The sequence below is a fragment of the Chelonoidis abingdonii genome, chromosome 4 (assembly GCF_003597395.2).
Source record: "Chelonoidis abingdonii isolate Lonesome George chromosome 4, CheloAbing_2.0, whole genome shotgun sequence".
NCBI lineage: Eukaryota > Metazoa > Chordata > Testudines > Testudinidae > Chelonoidis > Chelonoidis abingdonii.
The window spans coordinates 149,307,237-149,334,003 of NC_133772.1; the positions used below are offsets into that span (position 1 = coordinate 149,307,237).

General features: G+C 44.6%; 1 protein-coding gene across 3 annotated transcripts in view; it reads left to right on the top strand.

Moving 5' to 3' along the window:
- RTN1 (reticulon 1) overlaps window positions 1-26,767 on the top strand; it is a 215,328-nt gene that overhangs the window by 113,962 nt on the left and 74,599 nt on the right. The window contains exons 2-3 of one of the 3 annotated variants that reach the window (XM_075065762.1): window positions 6,914-7,681; window positions 18,828-19,610. The exons of 1 other annotated variant lie outside the window; for it this stretch is intronic. In XM_075065762.1, the coding sequence (XP_074921863.1) occupies window positions 6,914-7,681; window positions 18,828-19,610 (1,551 nt within the window). The remainder of the gene's footprint in view (window positions 1-6,913; window positions 7,682-18,827; window positions 19,611-26,767) is intronic. One more of the 3 variants, XM_075065763.1, reaches the window with a different exon arrangement.

The following is a 26,767-nucleotide window of genomic DNA, read 5'->3' on the forward strand; positions in this document are numbered from 1 at the left end:
AGGACATCATGACTGCTCCTTCTGTCAGTGAACAGTTTCGCTTTACCTGAATTGGCAGGCTAAGTTTTGGGGGAACATTTGAAACAAGATTAAATTCAGTGTCAATTACCAGGCCTTTTCATCTCTCCCTTTCCCACGGCTATTGAACAGAATCTGAATAAATTTAAAGTTAGAGGGAGTCTGCTTAATCACTAGGCTCTGAATACACCACTCTTCGATAAAAGGGTAGCTATCTTCACCTTGCTAGAGCCTAGATACATCTAGCCAGGAGTTATAGATTTCCCAATCTTTAATAGCCAGACTAGTAATTATGTATTAATATTTTCTTAAGAGGCACTTTTACAATTGGAGTTCAAGTTTCTAAAATCATCTCCTATATAAATGTGGCTCTGCACTGAACCCTTGTAATTAGTCGATTTCATCATTACACAATCTTATGAACCCCGCAGCAGCCCTGGGAGTTGAGATTTCTCAGTACGCTATGCTACTGCAATATGGACACCTAGAAACAACTCTAGTTTCACCCTAGTAACATCAGTTAGAAGTCTGGTTTCTGATCTGGCATTGGAAAATGATCAAGGATCAACAGGGATTTTATATAAAAAGCAACAGTTGTGTTTGATACCATCAACTACACTATTATTTACTTTTGAAAATTGTAAATAATGTTTATTAGCATATACATGTTTTATTTTGAACTTTTCTACTGAAAAGCTAAACAGATACCAGCCTCTAACAAAAATATTACCAATCATCTGGTTTGCTGTGCTATAACCACTACGTATCAGTGACTTGCTGCTAAGTCCCTATTAAGCCAACAATTTTGATTATCCTTGTACTCAGCTATTGACCAGAAATGCTAAGAGCTTTTAAGGCATGGTCATCTGACATATATATGCTGTGGGTTGAGCTGATTGAATCCTACACACAAGCATTTGTGAACATTGGTTTTGAATTTGCTTTGCCGGGGTCTGCACCCCCAGCATTCCGTGAACATTCACAGGAACAATTTTGTATTTGCAAAAAGAGAAAGTGTTGTGAATCCTTATGTGACTGGCTGCTGTGTGTTAGATTTCTGGGTTCTAAGAACTAAAATAGGGTTATGTTGTAACCTTTCAGGGAGAATATAAATGTTTTTTATTCTACCTTCTCTGTGTATGCTGTGAACGTAACAGGCGGTATGTGGCCTAGTGGCAAATCAGATGGCCCAGTGGTTAGGGCACTGTCATAGGACCTGGGCGATGCAGATTGAATTCCCTGGTCTTTAACAGACATCCTTGGGCAAGTCACTTACCCTTTCTGTATATTAGGTTTCCATATGTAAAATAGGGATAATAGCATTTCCCTAATTCAGAGGGCTGTCATGAGGACAAATACATTAAAAATTGTGAGGCATTTGGATACTACGAGCCATAGAAGTACCCAAGATAGATACAGCTGCTGTTCAGAGTTTCTAGGCCCAACACTGCTTTTGGCTCCAACCATACTGAGAGTGATTTGGTCAGCAAAGTGGGAGGAAGGGGGAGAAAATTACTGAGTGAAGAGCTCTGGCAGATGTACCCGTGTGTTCTTTCAGCACCAGCCCAAGGAGTGCCCCACTCATGGGGGAGAGGGCATAGAGGAGCCCAGAAAAGACATACTGAAAATGAGGACTATGGGGTTTTGACTGAATGAACATTTCCATGACAAGCATCTGCTTTCCTTGCAAACTCCAGTTTTTCAGCAGAAAACAGAACATTTTTGGCCAAAAATTGAAAATGTTCCATTTTCAGTGGTTTTCTGCTAAAAAAAAAAAAATGTTTTGGCAGAAAAAGTGCCATGAAAAAGTGATTTTTTGCAGGACTTTTTTTTACCCCCAATCAGCTCCAATAAGGCTGTCTTTTGAGGGTGTTATCTCCTGGAGAACAGGATGGGCACCTGAACACAGGTGCATTGGGGACAGCACCTCAACTCTGCCCTTCAGCACAAAAGGGTTCATAAAACTGGCTTACCCAGTGACCTAAGGGTCCTCCTGGAGTATGGAGCCCTCAGCCTGGGTGGAGTAGAAGGGACAAAGCTAAGGGGTCTGGCTGGAACACTGCAGTAATCCAGTGAGCCATCCCCAGATAAGATCCTTAGTCATTGGCTGCTGGGTGCAAATTAGAGCAGCTCTGAAACTGGGAGACAAATCAGTTCCTGGCTTGCCTCCGGATGAGGATGTAGATGACTTAATGCTGGGTTTTCTTCCCCCTTGGGGTCCAGTGCAACATGGAGCTCACCTGGACCCAAGGACGTTCGAGTCTGCTTGATGGTAGCAGGGTTTAGGCTAATTCTAATCTGGTGTGAATCTGGAGTCAATCCACTGAAGACGATGAAGTTATTCTGGATTTGCACTAGTGTAATAAAAATAATTAATTATCTGCCTCTATATGGTATTTTACAAAGTCAGGAAAACATTATTAGCCCTATAAAAGCAGCAAAAATCCTGTGGCACCTTATAGACTAACAGATGTTTTGAAGCATGAGCTTTCATGGGTGAATACCCACTTCGTCAGATGCATGTAGACGAAGTGGGTATTAATAGCCCTATATAACTAAGAAGGAATCTATAGCAGAGAGAGGCAGTGACTTGTCCGGAGTCACATAGCAAGTCAATAGGAGAGCCCAGAATAGAATCTAGATGTTCTTCACTCCTAGACACGTGTTTGTTTCACAAGCCACCATTGCCCCTGAGATCAGAATCTGGCTAGCATGTTCCCCATTGGTTTGTGAAACTTATCTGTGTGGTAGTTTTTATTGTATGATTGAAAGTCCCACTCGATGCCTATTATGACCCAATAACCTCTCACTGCCCATTGGCAAGGAGGTTACAGGAAGTCTTGATTCTGATATGTACATTCTGACTCATCAAAGAATATCATGTGAGGTCCTAAATGAAAGCCAGGGCCACACTGCTCATTAATATCACTGTGAAAAGGATGTACAGATGCTAGGTAAGTAGTTAGGTATGTGTGCTGAAAATATGTTCTTAGTCTTTTTTCAAGGCAGGGTTGACCAATAAGTTTTCTGGCAGACAAGAAATGTAAATTAACCACTGTAAGCTAACGTAATGGCAAGCCATTTACAGGTGAATTCAGAGAGATATGAAAACAGGCAAGCAGCACATGAAAAATGAGCCACAAGTCGTTATCTTGACTCTGAGTTCAGACAAGGAACTTTAGAGATATAAACAGAAGGCAAAGAAAACACACTTTTATCCTGCATCTAGGAAGTAAACAGGTAATATGTTTACGTGCATAAAAATGGGATCTCAACCAACTCCGGTTTAAATGCTGCAGAAGAGTGGGATAAAACTTCTTTATACAGAAGGTTAACCTGTCAAATTTCATCTTTAGAAAGCGTGATATGATTTTGTTTTATATGTAACTCTTTGTTTCCAACATTCTTACTGTCATTGGAATCGTGAATCGTTGACAATAAACTGGTTGTTTTCACTATAATTATATCTCACTGCTGTGATATTAAGCCTGGTGCCACTCCTGAGTTGAAACTGTTGTGTATATTGTTTCTCCAGGGACAGCCAACCTGGTATTTCTATGAGTGTTCAGTGAATAAGGGGTTGAACGCTACAGGGGGATGCTTTGAGGAACTGGGGAATTGGGGTGCACCTAATTAGGGGAAGGGATAGCTCAGTGGTTTGAGCATTGGCCTGCTAAACCCAGGGTTGTGAGTTCAATCCTTGAGGGGGCCAGTTAGGGATCTGGGGCAAAAATCTGTCTGGGGATTGGTTCTGCTTTGAGCTGGGAGTTGGACTAGATGACCGCCTGAGGTCCCTTCCAACCCTGGTATTCTATAATTGTTACCTTGGAAGACAAAGTGAGGGCTGGCATAGCCCAGAGAAGAGTGTGGGTGACTAACTGGTGAGGTTAGGGAAACTGAAACCAGATTAAGCACAAGCAAGACTCCCTCTTGTTGAAGGGAGGGGATGATAACCAGGTGGCTCACAGTCCTGGCTACCTCAAGAACCATCAAACCTCTCACAGTATTTCTGCAGGCTAAATAAAACCTGGCAGTGCATTCATTCCCGGTGCAGGACTCCCACTGATCTCAGTGGGACATATGCAGAAGGATTGCAGGCTTAATGTCTTCTGATCAAGACTGGATGCCTTTCTGGAAGATAGGTGTTAGACACAAGTTATTGGGCTCCATTCATAGATAACTGAGTAAAAATCTATGATCTGTGATATACAGGAGGTCAGACTTGGTGATTTAATGGTCCCTTGTGGCCTTAAACTCAAGGAAAATTTATGATTGGGTGCTAGGGACTTTAACATACACAATTTTTTTTCTGGGAAATGTGTTCACAAACTGTGCCTGGAAAATAAAATGAAACAGGAAGGCATATTCGTGAATATTTATATTTATCCTCAACACAAAGCCATTGAGTGGTTATTTACTGCACATTGTTGCTGTTTTAACGGCTTTCTTCTAACACTCAGTGATGGCAGTGGTTATGTTTTGGCAGCATTATGTTTTAGGGAATGCATGGGCATATTGTTCCATCATTGCATTGCAAAGATCTCCTGAGGGGTGTGGTGGTAAAACAGGAAGTGGGTAAACTAACCTTTTTAGTGTTCCAGGCCAAGCAGTGGGTTTAGGCTAGAATGACATTGGGATGAAAACTGGATGTGCCATTAAAATGCATTTTTGGCTGAGCATAATGAGCTGGTAGATAACACACCCATCAGTTGTGATGGTCCTACAGCCAGGATTGGTTTAGCACAGGAGAGTAAGAGTGATTAATTGCTTTATTCCTTAAATTAGAGGGGGATAAATACCATATTCCCCAAATGAGAGGTGAGTAAACTCCATACTATGATTCTATACTTATCTATACTACTGCATTTCCCTTAACAATGAGTGAAAATCCTTAAATAATAATTAATCCATCCAACTTTTTAGGTTGATATTAACAATTATCAATACTCAGACTTTGTAGCTCATACAGAAGTTAACTAAGTGATGTACACCTGTCATAAACAGACAGCTAAGGGTTAATTCCACTTTTACCTGTAAAGGGTTAAGAAGTTCACATAGCCTAGCTGACACCTGACCAGAGGAACCAATATGGGGACAAAATGTTTTCAAAGAGGGAGAAGGGAAATCAGTCTTTGTTCTGTTCAGAAAAGTTTGTGCTGGAGTGAAGCACCCAGGAATCAGCCATCTAACATTTTTTAAAAGTAGTAAGTGTTTAGAGAAGAAATATATTAGATTATGTTTATTTTCTTTTGTGACTTCATTTTGCATAAGGGGGAGAATCAAATTGGGTTTCTTTTGTGTAACTTTAAGGTTTTACCCAGAGAGACATCCTCTGTGTTTGAATCTATTGTCTGTGAGAGTAGCTTGCATGCTAATCTCACAGAGGTATTCCTTTCACCCTTTTTCTTTGATTAAAAGTCTTCTTTTAAGAACCTGATTGATTTTTCCTTGTTTTAAGATCCAAGGGTTTTTTTGATCTTGGATCACCAGGAATTGGTGGGAGGTGAATCAGTCTCAATCCTGCCAGGAAAAGGGGGATAAAGACTGGGGAAATATTTGGGGGGAAGACAGAGTTTCGAAATGACTCTCCCATAAACATTTGTTTAAACTATTTGGTGGTGGCAGTTACTAGATCTAAGCTGATAAATAAGCTTAGGGGTTATCGCATGCAGGTTCTCACATCTGTACCCTATAGTTCAGAGTGAGGGTGACACCTTGACAACAGCACACACTCTTGAGATAGGTAAGTATTATTAATTTTGAGCACCCACATTCTCTTTTACAGAAGGGGAAACGGAGGCAGAAAAGTTTCCAAAGTGACCTCAAATTCTGAGTGAAAGCACCCACATTCTCTTTTGAAAATCTGGCCGTTAGGACTGGATTTGTCAGATGCTCGGGAACCACAGCTTCCATTAGCTTCAGTTGTAGTCATGGGTGCTCAGCACCTTTGGAAATAAAGCCCCACGTTTAAAAGCTGGGCCCCCAGAAACTGAGAGGCCTATAATTAGAGGTCACTTGTGAAAGTTAAAGGTCTAAGCAATTTACCTAGGGCCACAGAGAGAATTGGCCTCAGAGATGGAACTGGAATGCAGGAGTTGCTGATTCCAGGCTCAGCTCGTTTGACGCTCCAATTTAATACATGTGATCATTGCTTCTTCTAGTGGCTGGCCCCAGCAACTATTAATTATTATTAATAGTATTTATTAATGATATAATAGCGCCTAGAGGCCCCCTGCTGAGATCAGTTGCCCCATCGTGCTGTGTTGCCCCAAGCTCTGTCCCAGTGAGCTTAGGGCCAGATTTGCAAAGATATTTAGGTGCCCAAAGGTGTATATAGGCATCTGATGTGCTTTTCAAAAGCATCCAAGTTGGTGAGGAAGTCAATACCTTTGAAAGCGTGGCCTTTTGAGTCTAAGTAGACAAGACAGATGATGGGCGGGGAGACAGAGGGAAAATGACTTACCTCAGGATGCAAAGCAGGTCAGTAGCACAGCCAAGAATACAACCCAAACCTTTTGACTTATTTCACTGACTCACATTGCCTCTGCACATGAAATAACTGTCTCATCTACATATGTTACTCATTTAGCTCAAGTGACAGGGCTTGTGCTGTATCTGCTGAAGGTTCCAAGTTGTCACTGATGACTGTCTGGGTGTCTATTTGACTATTTTGCAATTACATTCAAACTGGGCCTTTCACCCACAGTGCTCGGCGTTTCCTTTCATACAGGTGTGTGAGACCAGGCGCTTGTTTACCTTTATTTTTTTCTATAAATTAATCGGATTGAAGATTATTTTCCTCAAAATCTCTGGAAAAGGGGAAGTTTTGCAGAAAGAGCAATTGAAAGAAGTCGCTTTGCCATTTCACTGTGTTCTTTTTGTGTGTTTTCTTTAGGTGATGCAGAGGCCTCTCACCTCTTCAATTACAGTTCCACTAAAACATCTAAAGGAGGAGATCAGTCCTTTTACACATCTCTGATAGCAGATGACCGTTACACATCTCCACCAGATTCCACCTACTTCTCGGGAATACTGCAAAAAGAAAACAGCCCTGTTACTTGTTCAGACAGCACAGAAGGGTTTAACATAATAGGGCATTCCATTCAAGATGTGATGGGATTTGAGTCCCGTGGTTTGTTTAGCTCAGATTCAGGAATAGAAATGACTCCTGCAGAACCCACTGATGTTAATAAAACCTTAGCAGATCCCATGAAAGTAGAAGCTTATAAATACATGGACATAAGTAGATCAGAAGAGGTAAAATACCAAGAAAGATGCAACACAAGCTTAGAAGACAAGAATACAAGCTTTATCAATAAGTGCCCTGAAACAGCAGCCAAGTTAGAGCATATTTCTGGATCTAAGAAACCCACTTTTGAGGAGACGAAAGTGGCCAAAGGACAAAACTTTTTTGAAGAATCAACTGTTCCATCCTGTGCAGAGGAAATATTTGGTGATCAACACAGTGCCTCATTGATTACAGCACCTGTCAAGATTACACTCACTGAGATAGAAAGCGTAGGGGAAACTGCAAACAAAGAGTCACCTCCAAATAAGCAAGAAACAGGGCTGAAACCAAGCCATGAAGTGGTTCCAACAGTGACTGTGTCAGAGCCAGAAGATGACAGCCCAGGTTCTCTCACACCACCATCTTCTGGCACAGGTAAGATGTCTGATACCCAGTATCTTACTATGCTAGAAAGTGATTGGGTGAAATCCTGACCCCATTGAAGTTAATGGCAAATCTCCCATTGACTTCAGCTGGGCCAGGATTTCACCCACTTTGTAAAAATAGCACCCCCTTACTTTGTAGGTGAGTGCTCTGTGTGTGTTCAGAGACTTATCATTCCCTAAACTAATAACCTGATTTCCAAAGGTGCTGAGCACCTGCAGCTCCCACTGAAGTCAGCTGAACTATGTCAGGTGCTCAGCACCTTAGAGGGTGTCAAGGTTTTACTGCTCTTTGCTTCTGTTCATGCTGCAGAGCTGAAACCAAATGGCCAGAGCGAGCTGGAGTACACATCCCCAACAAAACTCTTAATGCTGCCCCCAGCTAGGGAGGCATTGTGGATCAGTAACACTCCTCTGAGAGGCCCTGGGCTTCCATTTTGTACTGGGGAAGGGAGAACTTTACAGGACACAACATATTCCTTCCCCCGGCCACCCTAGCCTGCTCTGCTGATGTGGGAAATGAGTGGAGGGGAAGAGTGCCCAGCCCACTTACAAAGCCCCTGCCTTTACAACCCTGGGATGTGAAATGGTCTCCCTGTGAAGGTAGGAAGACATCACTCTCCAGAGAGGCCATGGGAGAGCACTGTCACAGGGGAGCTGGTCCCTGTGAGTAAACCAGGCCCAGTGCCCCTGGGTCAGAGCAGCTGGGCCCAGATGAGCCAATTAAAGAGGACAGGGCTACACCTGGGACTTATAAAGGCTTGTCAGAGCACAGGGAGGGTAGGAGTGACTAGGACAGGAGCGAGATGCTAGAGTAGAATAAATGCGGGGTGGGGTGGGTCCCTGGAGCAAGGGGTCAGGTGCTCAGGGAGGTAGCTGTGGGGCTGGTGGTGTTCCAGAAGGAAGCTGGCTGGGATTGGGAGGATTTCCAGAGACCTGTGGGCAGGGAGGCTGTGAAACTCTAAGAGGGTGAGCTAAGGGACTGTTTTGAGAGTGTCTTTATATACTTATGTGGGGACAACAAACCTACTGAAAGGGAGAGTGGGTATGGCAGCTTGGAAGCTGTGGAAAAGCCTTGTTGTTTGCCATGTCCCAAACTAGACATAAATATTTTGATGTAAATTGAGCTGAAACTGATCCTCAGTAAGGGTTTAATGTCACCTGGCCCTGCCTGGATGCATAAGAGAAAGGAGTAAGTACAAGCTGCCCATCCCCTGAAAAGAGGCCAGTGCAATCCACTCAGAGGAGACTGGGATGAGCCTTACAGACCTGCTGGAACGTGACCAAGCTGCTGCTATGTGCTCTTCATCCCCCATGGAAGGAACTTGCAGGCTCTTGCTACAGACCAGCTCCCCCTTGAGCCCCTTCAGAACAGACTATGGCCACAATCTAACCCTAGCCACAGAAGCCCATAAGGCCATTGTCACCGTTCCTTTTCAAAGCAGAGCTACATTTGAAACCATGTTGTGAATTGCCTTTGCAGTTCAGGAGGGGAGAGGGAGTGGGAGCGCTCCATGGGATAAACACCTCTGTACACACAGCCTGCATTTGGAAGGAAATGTGCATTAATTTTGTGCTAGCGTTTGTTTGCTTAACTCCCAGCATACAATAAAGCAGAAACCCAGAACAGTGCTAACAATCTCTGAGACCCCTAATGCGATTTAAGCAAGGGCCTGGCATGAATACTTGGCAGCTGTGAGAGGTTGGAATCCTTGTCACTGGGAATTAATTATTGTTGGTTTGTATTACAGTAGCAGCTGAGCTCAGGTCCTCCTTTTGCTAGGCACTGCATGTACACGTAGACATTCCCTGGGCTGATGAGCTTACTATTACCTAGGCAGGCAAAGAGTAAGAGGGAAAAGAGAGAGACTGAGGTAAGTGACTTGCCCATAGTCACTCAGCCTGTCAGTGGCAGAGCTTGAATTAGAACTCAGGGCTCCTGTCTCCTGAGGCCTAGACCAGTGCCATGTTTCCAAGCAGAACTGACTTCTCCAAATCACCCTTGCCCCTGGGCAACCTTGTAGCGTATTCCCCATGTTTCTCCTTTAGAACCACTATGAATCCATTGTAAGATGTACTCAGGACTGCTGTATTCTGATTGTATATTTTTTTGATGCACTGGCAATCAGTTGTATCTGGGATGCTCCACACCCTAGTATTGGCGGGTCACAGGCTGGGGTCATCAAAGCCTCAGGGCCGGCACGGTGTTGCGGTGCATGCTGGGAGTGGGAAGGGGCAGGCGCTCAGACTTGTTCTGTAGGCTCTGTGGCTCAGCAGGAATGGATGACAGAAACGAGCCAAACAGAAATATCATGGTTTGTTCCCTAGCCCCTCTTCTAACCCACCCCATTCCCCAGGGGTCAGATGACCTGGCCGAGGCTGCCAGTACTCCTGAGGGAATCTTTGCTCTCTAGGTCAGGCAGAAGAGAGGAAGCCCTGATTCATTTACAGGTGAGGCTGGAAGCAGAAGCAGTTCACCTGCTGCTCAGCTCGGTTCTCTGCTTTGACCTTTCAGTGGCATTTTAGTGCATCGCTGCCCAACCGAGTGATGGAGACCCAGAATTGGGTTATCAGGGAGCTCCCACTGGGTCACATGCACACTGACTGAATCAGCAAAGTGTGGGCAGGGGAGCGAAGGAGGAACTCACTTGCTTCTCTCCCCTCAGTGGCTGTTTCTCTCCTGCCATCTCCACACTGCTCCCCTCCTCTTGCCTATCACCCAGTCCCTGAGTAGTTCATCAGGCTCTGCTACTGTCCACAGAGAAGATGGCAGGAAAAGCAGCTCTTCCAGGCAGGGGTGAAAGTAACTTACAGGATTTACCAGTACGGCTGGAGTCCTGAAGGGGGCATGGCCTCATCCAGAAGAGGCATGGCCTCTTAAGATTTAAAGGCCCTGGGGAACCAGCTGTGGCTGGGAGACCCAGAGCCTTTAAATCAACCAGGGGCTCCCAGCTGCAGAGGTGGCTGGGAGCCCTCCGGGACTCAGGGGTAAATTAAAGGGCCCAGGGCTCTGGCTGCCAGGGGGAACCCTGAGCTTTGCAGGCCTGGGGCAGGGATTTAAAGGGCCTAGAGCTCCTGCCACTGAGGGAAGCCCGGAGCCCTTTAAATCTTGGCCCTAGCCCGACCACCAGAGCCGTGGCCGGGATTGAAAGGGCTCTGGGCTGCCCGCAGCCATGGGGAGCTCTGAGCCCTTTAAATCCCGGTCCCAGCCCAGCCGCCCTTTCAATCCCCGCCGTGGAAGTCGATGCGGTCCAGCACGGCATACTAGCTCTTGCCAGTACGCTGTACCGGACCGGACTGGCTTACTTTCACCTCTGCTTCCAGGGTCTGTTAAGCTGGACAGCCTGTTGGAACAGCTGAGTGCTGGGTGGGCCAGGAAGAGAGAGGAATGGGGAGGGAGAAGCACCTCTCCACAGAAGTGTCACCCTACCTAGCAGCACTAGTTCTTCCCACTCTCATCGCCACCACTCAGTAGCATCAGTTTCTTACTTTGTAAGCCACCCATTCAGCAGCACCAGTCCCTCACTCACAAAACAGCCAAAAAACCTGTCCAGTGCTCCAAATCCCCACAATCCTTTGCACATCTTACAGTGGTCCTGCTATCTTGCTGACCTGCCATAGCCCTCTGAGCATTCATTTCACCATCCTGCCTATTTACGGTACTTATATGGCCCCCAATTTCTGTGCAATTGGAGTGCCTCACAATCTGTAATGGGGGTTCCAAAAAAAACCCTGTGGGATGTGCTCTCGTCTCTGCTTTAGAGGTGCAGGACTGAGGCACAGAGAGACTACATGACACAATGGAAGAGTAGGGATTTAGGATGGCCCACCTTATCTCTGTGACGCTTGGCACGGACTGCGTATCTGGCATAATGCTTATGTGTGTTCCCTCTCACTCCACACCCAGGCCTATTGCCTCTCCATGCTTCCAACAAATCTGTATAAAACTGGCTGCTGGGTTTCATCATTATTGATTTCCCTAACTACTTCCTATTGCATTAAGTCCATGCGTGTGCGCTATAGGTAGGATCCAAATACTGAATATAATTTATATTCCTGGATAGCTTGGAACAAATATCCACCATTGTCTGATTATGAGCTGTCTGATCCATGCACATTTCTGCTTCTTAAAGCCCCCATTCAGCAAAGTGTACCTATTCTGCAAAGCACTGCTTCCCTTTAAGCACTTGTTTAAGTCCCGTTCAAAGTTAAGCACGTTTAAGTGCTTTGGTGCACGGGGGCTTTAAGGAAACTCCTGTAGCTGTGGGCCAGAATCTTTGTATAATAATCAGGCTTGGAAGAGATTTGCTCTTCTTTTTCATGGGATAATACTGAATTTTATTTCCAAGGAATTCAATTTTTCCTGAGGTTTCTTTTTATACTAAAAGGAAATTAAAAAGCTCAGATACTAATTGTTGTCTGTTCAAACGTGAATGATGGTAAAAGCCTGTCTTCAGAAGCATCATCATATTTCCTAATAATGGCTTAGCATTGCATGGTTACATATCATGGATTACTGGGCTGTTTGCTAATAGTCTCTAATGCACTCTGCATGTTCACACACGTATTCACTGAAATGCCTAGAATTGCTTTCCTGGCTTTCCCTGTTTGGGGCCAAATCTTGTCCCTGGTACAGTTTAAATGACTAGGCTATGCTCTAGAAAGTTCCATGGAAGAGGAGGAAAAGATTGGCTGGTGGATCGCTTCGGCTGTGGAGCTGCTGGCTCTGCTTCCACGCTTTTCCTGGCCGACTTCTGCCCCCTATTCCATTGCCTGCGGCCCTGCACAGAGATCCTCTGAAAATCTGTATGCTGTGATGCACCACATGGTTGCCATTGTCCTCCATTGGGTCAGAAAATCCTGTCCCCTCATGCAGCAGGACCCTGCACATTTTGCTGTGTCAAGAGTGTTCAACAAAAGGGAGGTGAGATCCTCCCCTTCTAGTAATGAAAAGGAGGCATTGAAGGGTGAGAGTGCTGTTTCTATGTGTGGAGGAGAAAATAGATGATTGACATTTACTGATTAAAATCAAAATGATCCAAGCCTAACTTACCCTGCTCAGGTCTGGCTCCAGACACCAGCCCAGCAAGCAGGCGCTTGGGGGGCGGCCAATGGAGAGGGGCGGCACATCCAGCTCTTTGGCGGCAATTTGGCGGCGGGTCCCGCACTCCCTCTCGGAGCAAAGGAATTGCCGCCGAATTGCCACCGAAGGCTGAAGCAGCAGTGGTAGAGCAGATCGCGATTGCAGCTTTTTTTTTTTTTGCTGCTTGGGGCGGCAAAAGCCCTGGAGCTGGAGCTGGCCCTGACCCTACTTCTGTCTGAATTCCCAATCAAAGCTTCCATTGTTTCTCTGTCAGTTTTGCTGAGGATGGTGCTCTCTAAAAGCCAGAAGCTGCAGATATGCAGTAAGACCATGGCTTCCTAACTAAAGCAGGTTTGGAGCCTAGATAACAGAAGAGCAATACGCTGTTGTTCATATCCTACCACCCAGTGCTGTGTGGTCAAGAGATAATACACCGCTCCTGTCACTCAGCCATTGTGAGCAGGGAAGGAGGTCAGCAGGTGATTCATCTGACAGGCCCACAAGCATTCACTTGTTGTAAGCTGGAGAGAGAAGAGCAGCACAGCTCAGACTCACCCCCAGTTTACAGTGCTATAGGTCTCACAGAATGAACGGGCCTCTGTGCTTTGTCTGTTGATGAAGAGGAATATATATTTCTATGTGAGCAACCATCACATTAAATTGCATGCAGATAACTAGGAGCAAAATACTGGGTTAGATTCTCTACCGTGCTTAATTTCTGCTGGGCACCGCAAGATGGGGAAGCATGATCCTCGGGCTTTTTTATACAGCCCTTGAATAGGTTAGAGCAGCCCTCAGTGGTCTCCAGGATGTCATCCACCAACAGAGGTTTGCAGGAGCATTGGGCACTCTGAGAACACCCCTTCCCTGCCCTATATGCTGGGGGCTGCAAGAATGATGTAGAAGCTGGCTAAGTTCTCCCTATGCTCAGTGGGGAAATGTGCCCTCTTTCTGGTTCCGTTTCACCTCTGGATAGAGTGAGCCAGAGCCAATTGTCACTGGGCCAATTTCTAAAGGTTCAGATGTCAATTCTGGAAAAGCACTCTGTCAAGGTCTCCTTCCCATTTTGAACTTTAGTGTCCAGAAAGTGGGGACCTGCATGCACCCGTCTACACTTAATTCCTAGCTTAGATCTGCTAATGCTGCCACCAACCAAAATGTAGTGTTTGGTACACTTTCTGTCCCCCAAAAACTTTCCCTGGGGAACCCTGAGATATACACTGATCCAAACTCCTTGGATCCTAAAACAGAAAGGAACTAACCTTTCCCCCCTTCTCTCCCCCTCCCAGACTTTCCCTGAGAGAGACACTGATCCAAACTCCTTGGATCCTAAAACAGAGAGGAATTAACCTTTTCCTCCCCCTTCCCGCTCCCAGACTTTCCCTGGTGAGTTCAGACCCACTCCCCTTGGGTCTTACACAAGAATAAAAAAAAAATCAATCAGGTTCTTAAAAAGAAACGCTTTTAATTAAAGAAAGAAAAAATAAAAATTATCTCTGTAAAATTAAGATGGAAAAATGTTTACAGGGTCTCAGCTTTACATAGACCAGAGGGACTCCCTCCCCCCTAGCCTAAGTATAAGTTACAGCAAACAGAGGTAAAATATCCTTCCAGCAAAATACACATTTGCAAATCAAGAAAACAAATATAAAGACTAATTCACCTTCTATCTAGTACTTACTAGTTAGAACATGAGAGACTGTTTCAGAAAGATTGGGGAAACCTGGTTGCATGTCTGGCTCCTCTTAATCCCAAGAGAGAACAAAGAACAACCCAAAGAGCACAAACAAAGACTTCCCTCCACCAAGATTTGAAAGTATCTTGTCCCCCAATTGGTCCTCTGGTCAGGTGTCAGCCAGGTTCACTGAGCTTGTTAACCCTTTATAGGTAAAAGAGACATTAAACCTTAACTATCTGTTTATGACACACCTGAAACCACACATGGTTTACCGGAATCTGTTGAATCTGCAGCACTGAGTGGCATGGCGTATGTAGCTATGAGACTGTTTTCCATTGTGCTGCCTCTTTAAGAGTGAAGTGAAGGGCACTTGCTATGAATTAGCTCAAGATGACTGCTGTTTCTACAGCAAGTTTCAGCCACCATGATCTCTTGGATCCTTTACATTTATTCTTAATTTCTGTGTTAGTTTCCTTCATCTAATATAAAAGCTTGCAGGACTGAAGGGGTCTGTTTACTCTTTATCTATGGAAAAGCAGAACAGATGTGAAGCCTTAGGGAGGGGGTCTCGCTCACACCAATGAAATTTCTGGTATCTTTTTGCCTCTAACTGATCACAGAAGACCAACCAGAAGAACAGTCTTCCTTGCAGTATCTTGGCACTTCTCTTTCCACTGGGAACCAGGAAATGAAGACCTCATATTTTGTTAAACAATCAACCAAACTTGTTTTGCTTCAAATTTTGTCTGTTTTGGGTGAAAGGTTGGGTCAGGTCTTCTTTTATCTGATCTTGTCCATCCCTCTATAGGTATAATTTGTTAACATATGGTTAACAAATTATACCTAGGAAGATGCTGAAAGATAAGAGATTCAGGCTGTGAATTAGCAAAGCACTTAAGAACATGCTTAAGTGCTCTGCTGAATAGGGATGCTCAGCTGAACGGGGCCCTACCCGAGGGTGAGGGTGGGAGGAGATGAAGTGGGATTGGCTTAAGGGTCTCTGAGGAGTGACAGCTCTCCATCCTTAGTTCAATGTACTGTCATTGTTACATATCTACCTGTGGGAGCACACACAGTCCCAATCAGGGTCAATGCCTCATGCTAGATGCCGGGCAGATGTAGACTCAGCCCCCAATTCAGAGAGCTTGCAATGTACAAAAGGTAAAAAAGTGGGAGATAATTAAATACAGTAGATATAATCTATTAGACACCAAAACCAACCCTGTGTTAAAAGAACATTATTAAGGTTGCAAAATTAAGCACTCAGACGTTAGGCAATGCCAGAATGATGGTTGCCTTTGCAACCTTAATTCAGCCCCCACGTGCGGGCTCACATGCTATTTGTTCCACAGGACCCCTGCCTCATTGAGTGCCACAGGATGGATGGCACTCACTTAGTGAGCGGCTGTCTAATATTTTGTTTTAGACTCCTCCCGAATGTGTGGCCCCAGGTCTTATTCACTGCACACTATTCAACCCTTTCTCTAGAGCAGAATTAGTACTTTCCTCATGAGTCTTTCAGTGGTGCTCATCGCTATCATATGTGGGTGCTTCACAAACGTGAGTCTTCCTCTCACTTCCCAGGGGTGTTGTGGTGTTATCCCCTTTCACAAAACACAGAAATGCCATCAGGTGGCATCTTGACATCCACCTGATTCTTCAACAGAGTTGTAACATTTAGATCCACCACAAAGACCTCTGCCACTTCAGCTAAGGGGGTAATTGATAGCTGTAGTAGGTTATCATCCACTGTGGGAATCAGCACTAGAGAGGGATAGGATGCACACTTTGCCAGAGGGTTTCACAGATATTTGCTGACAGTAGAGGAATGCTGAGACTCAGGAATCTTGGATTCTAATCCAGGCTCTGAAAGGGAGTGTGCTCTGGTGGCCAGAGATCCCTCTGCCTGTTTTCTCCCCTCCCCAAGCTTGATCTTCTGCCTTGTCCTCTCCAACCTGTCCCTGACCCAGTCCCATCTCTTCCCCACTCCTGGCTCCTCATCCCAGGCCCGTTATAACTGCCTATGCAAACCCAGTCTCCACTACTCAGGCTTCTCTTCACAATGTCAGTTGCCTTCCCCAGCCCATCCTAGTCACCTTCTCCATGTTTGAGTCCCAGTCTCCCCTGCCTCCCAGTCTTCTTCCCCAGCCAGTCCCAGTTCTCCATCCTGCCCAGTGCCTTGTTCCCAGTCCCCTTGTCTAGTCAGTTTCATTCTCCCCCCACTCCTCATCCAATCTCAGTTCCCCCTCTGCCAAGTGGTTCCAAGTCCCTCATTTCCTTTACTATCTCCCAGTCTCCCCCCTTGACTACCTGGGCAAGGAGACTGGGAGCCATGGCCTCCTCTCCCTCGACTTCCAGTCCCTGTCACACTTATTCTATCCCTTTCCATCTTTCTCCAGCTCTGTTTCTTTCCCAATCCGCCCCATCCCAGTTTCACTAGGCTCCTTGTCCCCCCTACACCAGTCTGACTCTTGTCCCCTCTGCCTTCAAGTCAGGCCTGGATGCCAGCAGAACGGTCACTGTGAGAGCATAGAAGAGACTCTCCTTGCTCTCGGTTCCAGTGCCTGGCCCTACTCTGGCCCTAAGCACCTGGGAGCAGCCATCACATGGAACGTCTCGCTTTACATCTGGGCCAGACTAAGCTCAGCTGCTGTGTGGGGATAGCACATTTATGGTCTGGTTAGCTCTCGGAGCTGTGAGGGGCTGGAACATGCTCGGTGAGGACAGAATCTTCAGAGTCTTTAGCTGCTAAATTCTAAGAAGTTTCTATAGCGCATGTGTGAACTGAGGTTTTTTTTCAAAGGCTTAGAACCTGACCACAGTTGGGCAGATTTTTCACCAGAACAACAAAAGGCACATCCCTGACACAAACGCTACTCCCTGTCAAATTTGAAGTCCCTGCTCCAAAGCATGGAGGCAGTAGTGCTTCACAAAGAAAAGAATATTTTTTTAACTTGGGCAAAACAACATATTTTCCCTAGACTTGTTCTCTGAAACAGCTGAACCATTGTAACTGAAACATTAAAAAAAAAAATCAGCTTGACGCAGACACCTAGCATGGAATATTTTAGCCCAAATGGTCAAAGTTAGGCAAAATTACAGTCAACTGAAAACAAGAGTCTTATAATGGGAAGTGTCGGGCAACCTTAATAAGAGGTGATGTGATCAGACATTCCTAGAATTCAGACATGCATATATATTTGCTGTTTTATAATTACATAAATCCAAGTAGCTGTTATAGAATATGGTCCTTCATCTGGGACCCCAGAACAGATGATTATTCATTATCCAAATTTAGTAGATCGGGAGGGACCTGATTCTGCATTCCTCATACCCCCAAAACTCCCGGTGTGGTCAACAGGAGGCTTGTTCCTTTGTATCCAGATGGAGAGTGACCAATATAAATATTAAAAAGGGTTTAAATATAACAGGTCAAATTATTCCAGACTGATTCTTGCCTGCATATTTATACCTGCCTCTGGAAATTTCCATTACATGAGTCTGACGAAGTGGGTATTCACCCACGAAAGCTTATGCTCCAATACATCCGTTAGTCTTAAAGGTGCCACAGGACTCTCTTGTTGCTTTTTACAGATCCAGACTAACACGGCTACCCCTCTGATACAGATCAAATTATGTCAGTCCAAATCATGAGATTTTTCCTCAGATTTCGCTGAGCCTTTACCCAAGACAGCCCTCATTGGCTTCAGTGGGTCTTTGCTTGAGTAAAAATGGAATAAGGTTAATTTCCATTGTTACCTTGTTCATGATGCACACAGCATACTTGACAAGCAGCTCACATTGGATTTGCGTCTTTCTAATCCATGGTACTCAAAATTCAATCCCAAGTATGAATTGCAGTGTGAGTGAGAATATTGCCTTATTAAAAAGAATATTGCATGTTGCATACAAAACACTGAAAGGGACGTTCATTGCCAAGAGACTGCTAAGAATTTTTTCCTTTATAAATTCAATAAAATGTTTCCGAAATACTTACTCTGTGTGTGCGTGAGTTTATGCATGCCCCTGCACGTGCACACCCCGAGTGTATATTTATGTCTGTCATTTTTATTTTGATAATTTTCCCATTTAAAAAATAGCTAATCTTAGGTTGCCGGAAGACCATGCGCACACGATGACACTGACCTGCTTGTAAAGCACATTTATGTCCCTCTTTCCATCCATAGATCTCAGAGCTAGATATAATTGTTTATTATTAAAGGTAATGTTGCCTGCTTGTGTAACCAGTCCTGCTAGCTGAATCTGTGTTTGATTAGACAACAGACAGTGATTTAAAGCAATCAGAAATTATCTTTGTTAACAACGTTGTGTTTTCTTTCTCTCTCTCTCTCTCTCTCTCTCTGCATGGGATAACAGAACCATCTGGCTCAGAATCTCAAGATAAATGCAGCCTGTCAGAGGATGAGCTCATCGGTGCCATTAAAGAAGCAAAGGGCTTTTCCTTTGAAACCTCTGAAGTCCAGCGTTCGCCAGGCCTTTATACAGAAAAACAAGATCAGAAAAGCAAGCCAGGGCGTCCAGCTGTTTCATCCCCTTTAGATAATGAAGTCAGCAGTGCCGAGTCTGGCGACTCTGAGATAGAGCTGGTCTCAGAAGACCCGCTAGCTGCTGAAGAGGTGCTACACTCCAGCTACATGACCTTCAGTCATATCAGAGGGCCTCCCCCTTCGCCTGCTTCTCCTTCAATACAGTACAGCATCCTGAGGGAAGAGCGTGAAGCTGAACTCGACAGCGAACTGATTATCGAGTCATGCGATGCCTCTTCAGCTTCCGAAGAAAGTCCCAAGAGGGAGCAAGATTCTCCTCTCATGAAACCAATAATCATGGACATAATCCAGGAAGAGAGTAGTTCGAAAACTGATGCTTCTGACTTTGAAGTAAGTAAGACAACAGAGAGTAGGATGAACAGGGAAAATCTAGCTGAGTCTGCTTCCTATCTGAAATGCTCTTTTGTAGCACCCAAAGTAAGTGTCGAGCCACCAACCTCTACCATCGGTACTGAAGAACGAAAGGAAAAAATAATTCAGAAGAAGCCACTTGAAGCAACAGTTGTTAACCAAAGTAAACTGTCATCCAAGGACTCTGGGAAAACAAGTTCCTTGGCTTCCCCCTCACTGCCATTTTTAAATAAGCAAAAAGGTAAATGCAGAAATTTATGTTGTCTAAGTAACATGTTTTTCTTGAATGCGGCGAATGGCAGATGTGTATGATTAATGTAGGAGGGTTTTTTAATCTAGCAGGCAAAGGCATAATAAGATCAATGGCTGGAATCTGAAGCTTGACCAATTCAAACTGGAAACAAGGCACATATCTTGAACAATGCAGGGTAATTAACCACTAGAACCGCTCACCAAAAGGTGGGATTGATTCTTTATCGCTTTAAATCAAGGTGGGATGTATTTGTAAAAGAACTGTACCAGCTCAGCCAGAAGTTGCTGGGTTGATGTCAGAATCTGTGGGCGGAGTCCTATGGCCTGTGCTATGCAGGAAGTTTGAGTGGATGATCACAATGGTCCCTTCTGCTGTTATAAATCTCTCTGTATAATTAATGGAAAGATTGGGGTCTGGTCTACACTACAAAGTTCAGTTGATGCAAGGCAGCTTACCTCAGCTATGGAAATGTCCACACTTAAATTTCAGTCCCACTGACATAACTGCCCCCTTATGCCAACTTAATAACTCTGCCTCCATGAGCGGCGAAGAGTCAAGGTCAATGTAATTAGGTCGACGCAGTGTCGGTGTACACACTGCGTTGTTTACGCCAACTGTTACTGGCTTTCACGAGCCATCCCCTGAAATGCCCTGCACTGACAGTACAATTGATACACATGTTCCTGGTGAGGGCGCACACTGCCGACACCAGGAATGAAGTGTCGACTCGCACAAGCGATGTAATTACTGTGGCGGCTGTGTGCTGATGTAAGTTGTCGATTTAATTTTGTGGTGTAGACATGCCTGGGCCCTTGTGCCTTTATATCGTTTTGATTGGAATTTATTTGGGTCCATTCCTGCAGTCCTGACTGTAGTCAAACTGCCTGTCTACTCTACCCAGTGTCATGTATCGTCCCCATAGCCCTGTTGTGTGGGCACATCTAGAAGTGCATTAAGCAGTGTGACTCATAGCAGTTGAGGGTTCTTCTCTTCTTTCTCCTTTCCTCTCCTCTGAGAGAAGGTTGCACCTGCATTTTTGAAAACACAATTAGGTGTGAAGTGCTCACTGTTTTAATTAGCCAAGGCAGATCGGAGAAGCACTCCTTGCAGCTGGAACAGAAAGTGGTGAGGTAGTGATGGTTCTGAGATCCTTTACCTCCACTCAACTCATTGGATATTTACCCTAAATTAGGACAGTAAGACCAGAACTTTTCAAAATGTTATGATGTTCTTTCAAAAGTTTACAATTGAACATTGACTTAAAACAACTTCGAAACTTTACTATGTAAAAGAAAAATGCTGCTTTTAACCATCTTAATTTAAATGAAACAAGCACAGAAACAGTTCCCTTACCTTGTCGAATCTTTTTTTAAACTTTCCTTCTATTTTTTAGTAGTTTACGTTTAACACAGTGCTGTACTGTATTGCTTTATTTTTTGTCTGTGCTGCTGCCTGGTTCTAAATGAGGTATGAGGCTGATCTGTCAGTTCGTTACTTTGAGGTTCTACTGTACGCTCTGAACTTGTGCTAACCCTACACAAACTCAGCAGCTGAAGCTATATGTGAGGCTCTTCCATGAGTTGTGGTGGCCACAGGAATGGGGTTGGGGGGAAATAGTTCAGATGAACAAATAGCTTTTTGATGGCTGGAATAGTCTGCCTGAAAGAATCCCATGGTGCTGTTAGAAGCCCTTCCATCCTTAAAAATGAGTTGGCTTGTGGTGGCCACTCTCAAGTCTTGTGAATGAAGCAAGTATAATTTCATTTTGCTAATGCTCAGATCCTGGGAAATGTTCCTGCTGCTGCTGTCGGGCCAAATGCTAAAGGTCTTAGTCTAGTATTGGTTCTTAGCTCACACAACAGAGGGGATGGATTTAACTAAGGACTGAGTAAAAACCTTAGTAAGAACCTCAGGACCTGACCTGTAATTATCAAAAAGGAATCATTCAGTAATGAGTCATTCAGATTTTAGGGTTTGGCCTTCAGTCTAGCTTCCACTTCACCTGTTATTCTTGTCACTCAAGGGTCTTGTGTTAGGGTGACCTTTGCTATGTTAAGGATAAATCAATGTATGCTGCTCCCTCAGTTAACCTGGTGGGTTGGGAGAGCAGGAGCTTACATAAATAAAACATACTGAAATGGGAGTCTAATCCTAGTACCTGTGAAAGGGGAGCATTGTTTGAAGATAGGTATTTTACAACTAGGTGCTGTATTTGTATGTGGGGGAGAGCAGCTTCCCCATTATTCAGGTCAGCCAAATGCATTTGAATCCAGATCTGCAACAGCTCGAGCTAGCAGGTCCCCTTTAAAACAGAGACAACCAGACTGTGTGGTGCCTTTTATTACATGAAGAAAGGTACAGTAGAGACTAGATTGGAAGCACCAAACCTACAGCATGACCAAATTTATGGCCTCAGTCAAATCTGAACTGAGGTCCGTTAAGGTGATTCACGCTATCACTGTGCCTTATTCTTTTTCAGGACATCTGCTTGGGAGTGTTGGGGGAAATGTGTCTAGTCTCTCTCCAATGCAAATATATAGCTGAATTTGCAAGGCATGTGTGAGAGAGAATGGATCTGTCTTTTTATTGTCTGCCGTTTAAGATCTTGGGGAACTTCACTCTAACTAGACAATGGCCCAGACTCTTTGCTGCTTCCACAGGATGCAGCAGAGAGGGAGTGGATATGGGAGCTCCCTGACTGACTAGTCCTGCCCACAGCTTAGAGTCGCCTGGGGCTGCTCTAATCTACCCCAGCTGACTGTCATTCCCAAGGAACTCTATACTTGCTGAGGATTGTTGGAGCTCTGATCTCTCCCTTTGTCCACCTGTTCGCACCACTGTTGGTGATATATAAAAGGAAAGTTACCCACCCTGACTGAGAGAGCTCAGATTGAGTTGTGAGGCTGGCAGTTAGGGACCACCTTTCTATTTGCAAATGAAGCGAGTTTGATATAGAATCTGTGTGACACAACAAATATGGAAACTCCACAGTAGCGTTGTTACCAAGCAACTTTTTAGGGTATAGCCACACTTTGTAAAATACACATGCAGGGGCTTTAACTCCATGACTTACCACAGACCTGTATGATGAATTTATGGGGAACACTTTAAAAATTAACCTATTGTATTACAGTATCAGAGGGGTAGCCGTGTTAGTCTGGATCTGTAAAAGCAGCAAAGAATCCTGTGGCACCTTATAGACTAACAGACGTTTTGGAGCATGAGCTTTTGTGGGTGAATACCCACTTCGTCGGATGCATGCATCTAACGAAGTGGGTATTCATCCACGAAAGCTCATGCTCCAAAACGTCTGTTAGTCTATAAGGTGCCACAGGATTCTTTGCTGCTTTTATTGTATGACAGTGAACCAAAACAAGCAAACTGACTCAGGTGAGTGAGGGGCTGCAAGATCGAGTCTAATGCTTGCAATGGGAGATGCTATTAATTTGGGGGGGGTAACAAATTAACAAAATTTGGTATTTAAAAAGTGCCTAATTTTATATTTTAATACTTCAGAGTTGGAGGGATCAATCCTCCATTGTAGTGAGCCCATTCCCTGCCCAGCTGACAAAAGCACAGAAGTGGCTCTATTCTATCTTTCTGCCTTCTCTAATCCTGGGCCATACCATGCTCCAGCAGAAATCAGAGCAGCCACAAGGCTGTCTGAATGTATGCTCACTAGAACACTCGTCTAGGGATTGTTCTGCTGGCCCAAGACATTCTGACAAGGGATGGACCTTTGTGAGACGAGTGCTATGACACAGGAGTGCCCTGCTGCCCCTTTCATAAAGCTTTAGGTCCTCTGTGTTCCAGGGGTACTGGACTGAGGAATTGGCGAATGAATTTCTGCACCAGTGGAAGAGTGGTTGGAATAAATTGTCTGTTCCCCTTCCCCCCAACACACGCATTTGTTCAAATCTGGGATATGCCAGGGATGGCATTAAACAGCTGGCTGGATCTCTTCCCTGTAAACACTGAGGGTTTTTTTAAAATATTCATTAGTGGTGATAGCTTTTTCCAGAGGGTTTTATTCATTACTTACTCACGCTTTGCTAAGCTGTTCCTACTGTAGTTTTTCAGCATTCTCTCTTGATACAGGGCCAGTTTCTACTGTCAGAGAGAGAGAAATCTCCCATGGAGTTCCATAGGAATTGCACGAGTGTCTTTGAGCAGCATGGGACTCCATAGGCCAAACTCATCCCTGCTGTAACCTCACTGAACTCAGTGGACTTACACCCAGGATGAATTTGGCCCAACATGTTTTTCCTTGATTTTCAGCATGTGTTTTCCCTAGATGAATTCATCCCACCCTTTCATTGCTTAAACTGATGCCAGTTCACTAACAAGGCTATATCTCTTTTTGATTCATATGGGATTCCTAGGGACACCAGTGGATTTCCCCACTTGTCTCCCATTAAGTCAGCATTTGCCACTTGTATTCCCTTAATTGTTGGTGGTGGAAACTTTTCCTACCCAGCAGGGCCAGCTCCAGCTTTTTTGCTGCCCCAAGCGGTCGAGAAAACGAAAGAAAGAAAGAAAGAAAGAAAACCAATTGAAGTGCCGCCGAAGAGGACAAGAGTGAGTGAAGGGCTTGCTGCTGAATTGCCGCCAAAGACTGTGTTGATGAAGGACCCACTGCCAAATTCTCGCCGCAGATTGGACATGCCACCCCAATGGAGTACTACCCCTTTCTATTGGCCACCCCAGGCACCTGCATCCTTCGCTGGTGCCTGGAGCCGACCCTGCTACCCAGGACAGCTACTAACTAGTTTATTCTTGTTTGTCAGTGCTTAGCCAACAATACATATGTGCTCAGCTCTATATTTCATAGCTGCTGTTTCCTTGGGCAGACACTCCAGAGAACTAATCTGATATATCTACAAGTGTGCCAATAAACACATGCAGCCCACTAAGGTCTCAAGTTGCAGTGGGGGAGGTTTAGGTTGGATATTAGGAAAAACTTTTTCACTAGGAGGGTGGTGAAGCACTGGAATGGGTTACCTAGGGAGGTGGTGGAATCTCCTTCCTTAGAGGTTTTTAAGGTCAGGCTTGACAAAGCCCTGGCTGGGATGATTTAGTTGAGGATTGGTCCTGCTTTGAGCAGGGGGCTGGACTAGACGACCTCCTGAGGTCCCTTCCAACCCTGATATTCTATGATTCTAAGGGAGTAGAGGGTGTTCAGCATCTCACAGGATCAGGCCCCTTTATGCAGAATATGGGCCAGATCCTCAGCAGGCATAAATCGCTGTAGCTCCACTGACTTCAGTAAAGCTCTGCTAGTTTACACCAGCTGAGGATCCCAATGTTGCTAGCTCACAATTTCACTGATAGTCTTGCAATATTTGGTGCTCTTCTTAAACCTCGGAAGACATGTGATTAGCTGAGAATATCAGCATCCATGAAAAATAAAATAACCTTTTAGCCCCGCGAGTTGTGGAGCAGTGCTTGAAAATGTGAACCCCAAAGGTTATGACAAAGATAAATAAAAAAAATTGTGTTTTTTTTTAAGATGTCATTATTTTTAAGTCAATCTCAAGACTGTTGGAAGGCTGACTCATGATTTTTGAACTCTTGGGGTTAGCGATGCTGGGATCTGGCCAATAATGCTTTTCTGTCTGAGGGATTAATGCACCCACCACTCTATCTAATTAAATGGTCCCTTAAGAAGTGCTGTACATGTCTGTTTTTCCAACCCGTGAACAGTACGTTTGTATCTCTTTTGGAGAATTCACAAGGGGCTGAATGAGTTAGCTTAAAACATTCTACAGTATTTCTCTTTGGGCTGGGAGACCAAGTCTACAAAATTTCAGCCTTAAAGGAGATATTCTGCAAATAATTAGAAGTGCACAAGGGGCTGTAACAAAAAGCATCATGTAGCCAGAACAATAGCTTTTGATACTCAAAGTCTATAATATTGAAACTTTATCAACTGCAAGAAAAAATTATAAGGCAAAGTTCATCCTTGTGGGCAGTAAAGTCAGTGATGCCATTGAGAGACACCGGCATGAATTTAGGTCCATACTATAGTTCAGATTGTTCCCTGGCTCTGGTTGGTTACTGTGAGGGTAGATGTAGGCCAAGAACTGTCAATCATCAACCATTTAGCGTCGTATATAAACATTCATGTATTTTGCAACTTATCCTTATTGTGTAGCGTATACAATGTACCAATGTCCATAACGATATCAGTTTACAGGACTAAATGGGCATTCTGTTACACTGATTCGACTGGATTAATTCTGGCGCTGAACATTGAAACGCAAATTGATTTTGAATTCATGCTCCATGGAATAAATGCACAGATTGTAGAGCTCATGGAGTGAGTCAATGTGAAATCACAGCCTTTTACCTGAAACAAGCTCATCGCCTCACTGACTGACTACATTGCTGTGAGTTTGTTGTGTATCCTACCTTCAGAGATTCTGTGTGTGTTTGCTTGGTACCCTATAATCACTCTCTCTCTCCCCACTCCCTGCACCGGCGCTCCCCCAAAAAAGTACCATGGAACACAACAGATAGATGTGTGGTTTGTACAGTGCTAATTCAAAGTCTCTATTTAATGTCTGTTGCCATCCAGTGGTCATTTCTCCTTTCCATTTTACCATGTCTAACAGTCATCTTTTGTAAGATAGGAGATATTGCCATTTCATCCACCATGGAGGGGCCCTGCTAGCTTTTGTCAAAGATCATAAGATCTGATTTCTCTGTGTGGCTATGATCGGGTGTGCAGTCCACACAGGAATGGGAGGGGTTAATGGAAGCCAGATGGGCCAGATAACCTAGTAGATTGGAGGGCAAGAAGAAAGCTCTCATTAGAGGGACGGACTCACCTGTGCAGGAATAGGTGGGGCCTGTATAAAGCTGGGCTGCTGCTGGGAAAGGCTGAGGGAAGTAGGCTGTAGTCACTCTCTTAGGGGAAGGAGTTGAAGGCTGGCAAACCCAGAGAGAGTAGGAGCTAGTGTAATAAGCCTCTGTCCCAAGTCTGGACCTTAGCGTCCAAAATCTGGATGCTTAGCATGAACCTCCAAGCTTAATTACCAGCTTGGATCTTATCTCGCTGCCACCAATCAGGATTCTGAGTACCTGATAAACTCTCTGGTCTCCCCAAACCTTTCCCTGGGGGACCCCCAAGACTCAGATGCCCT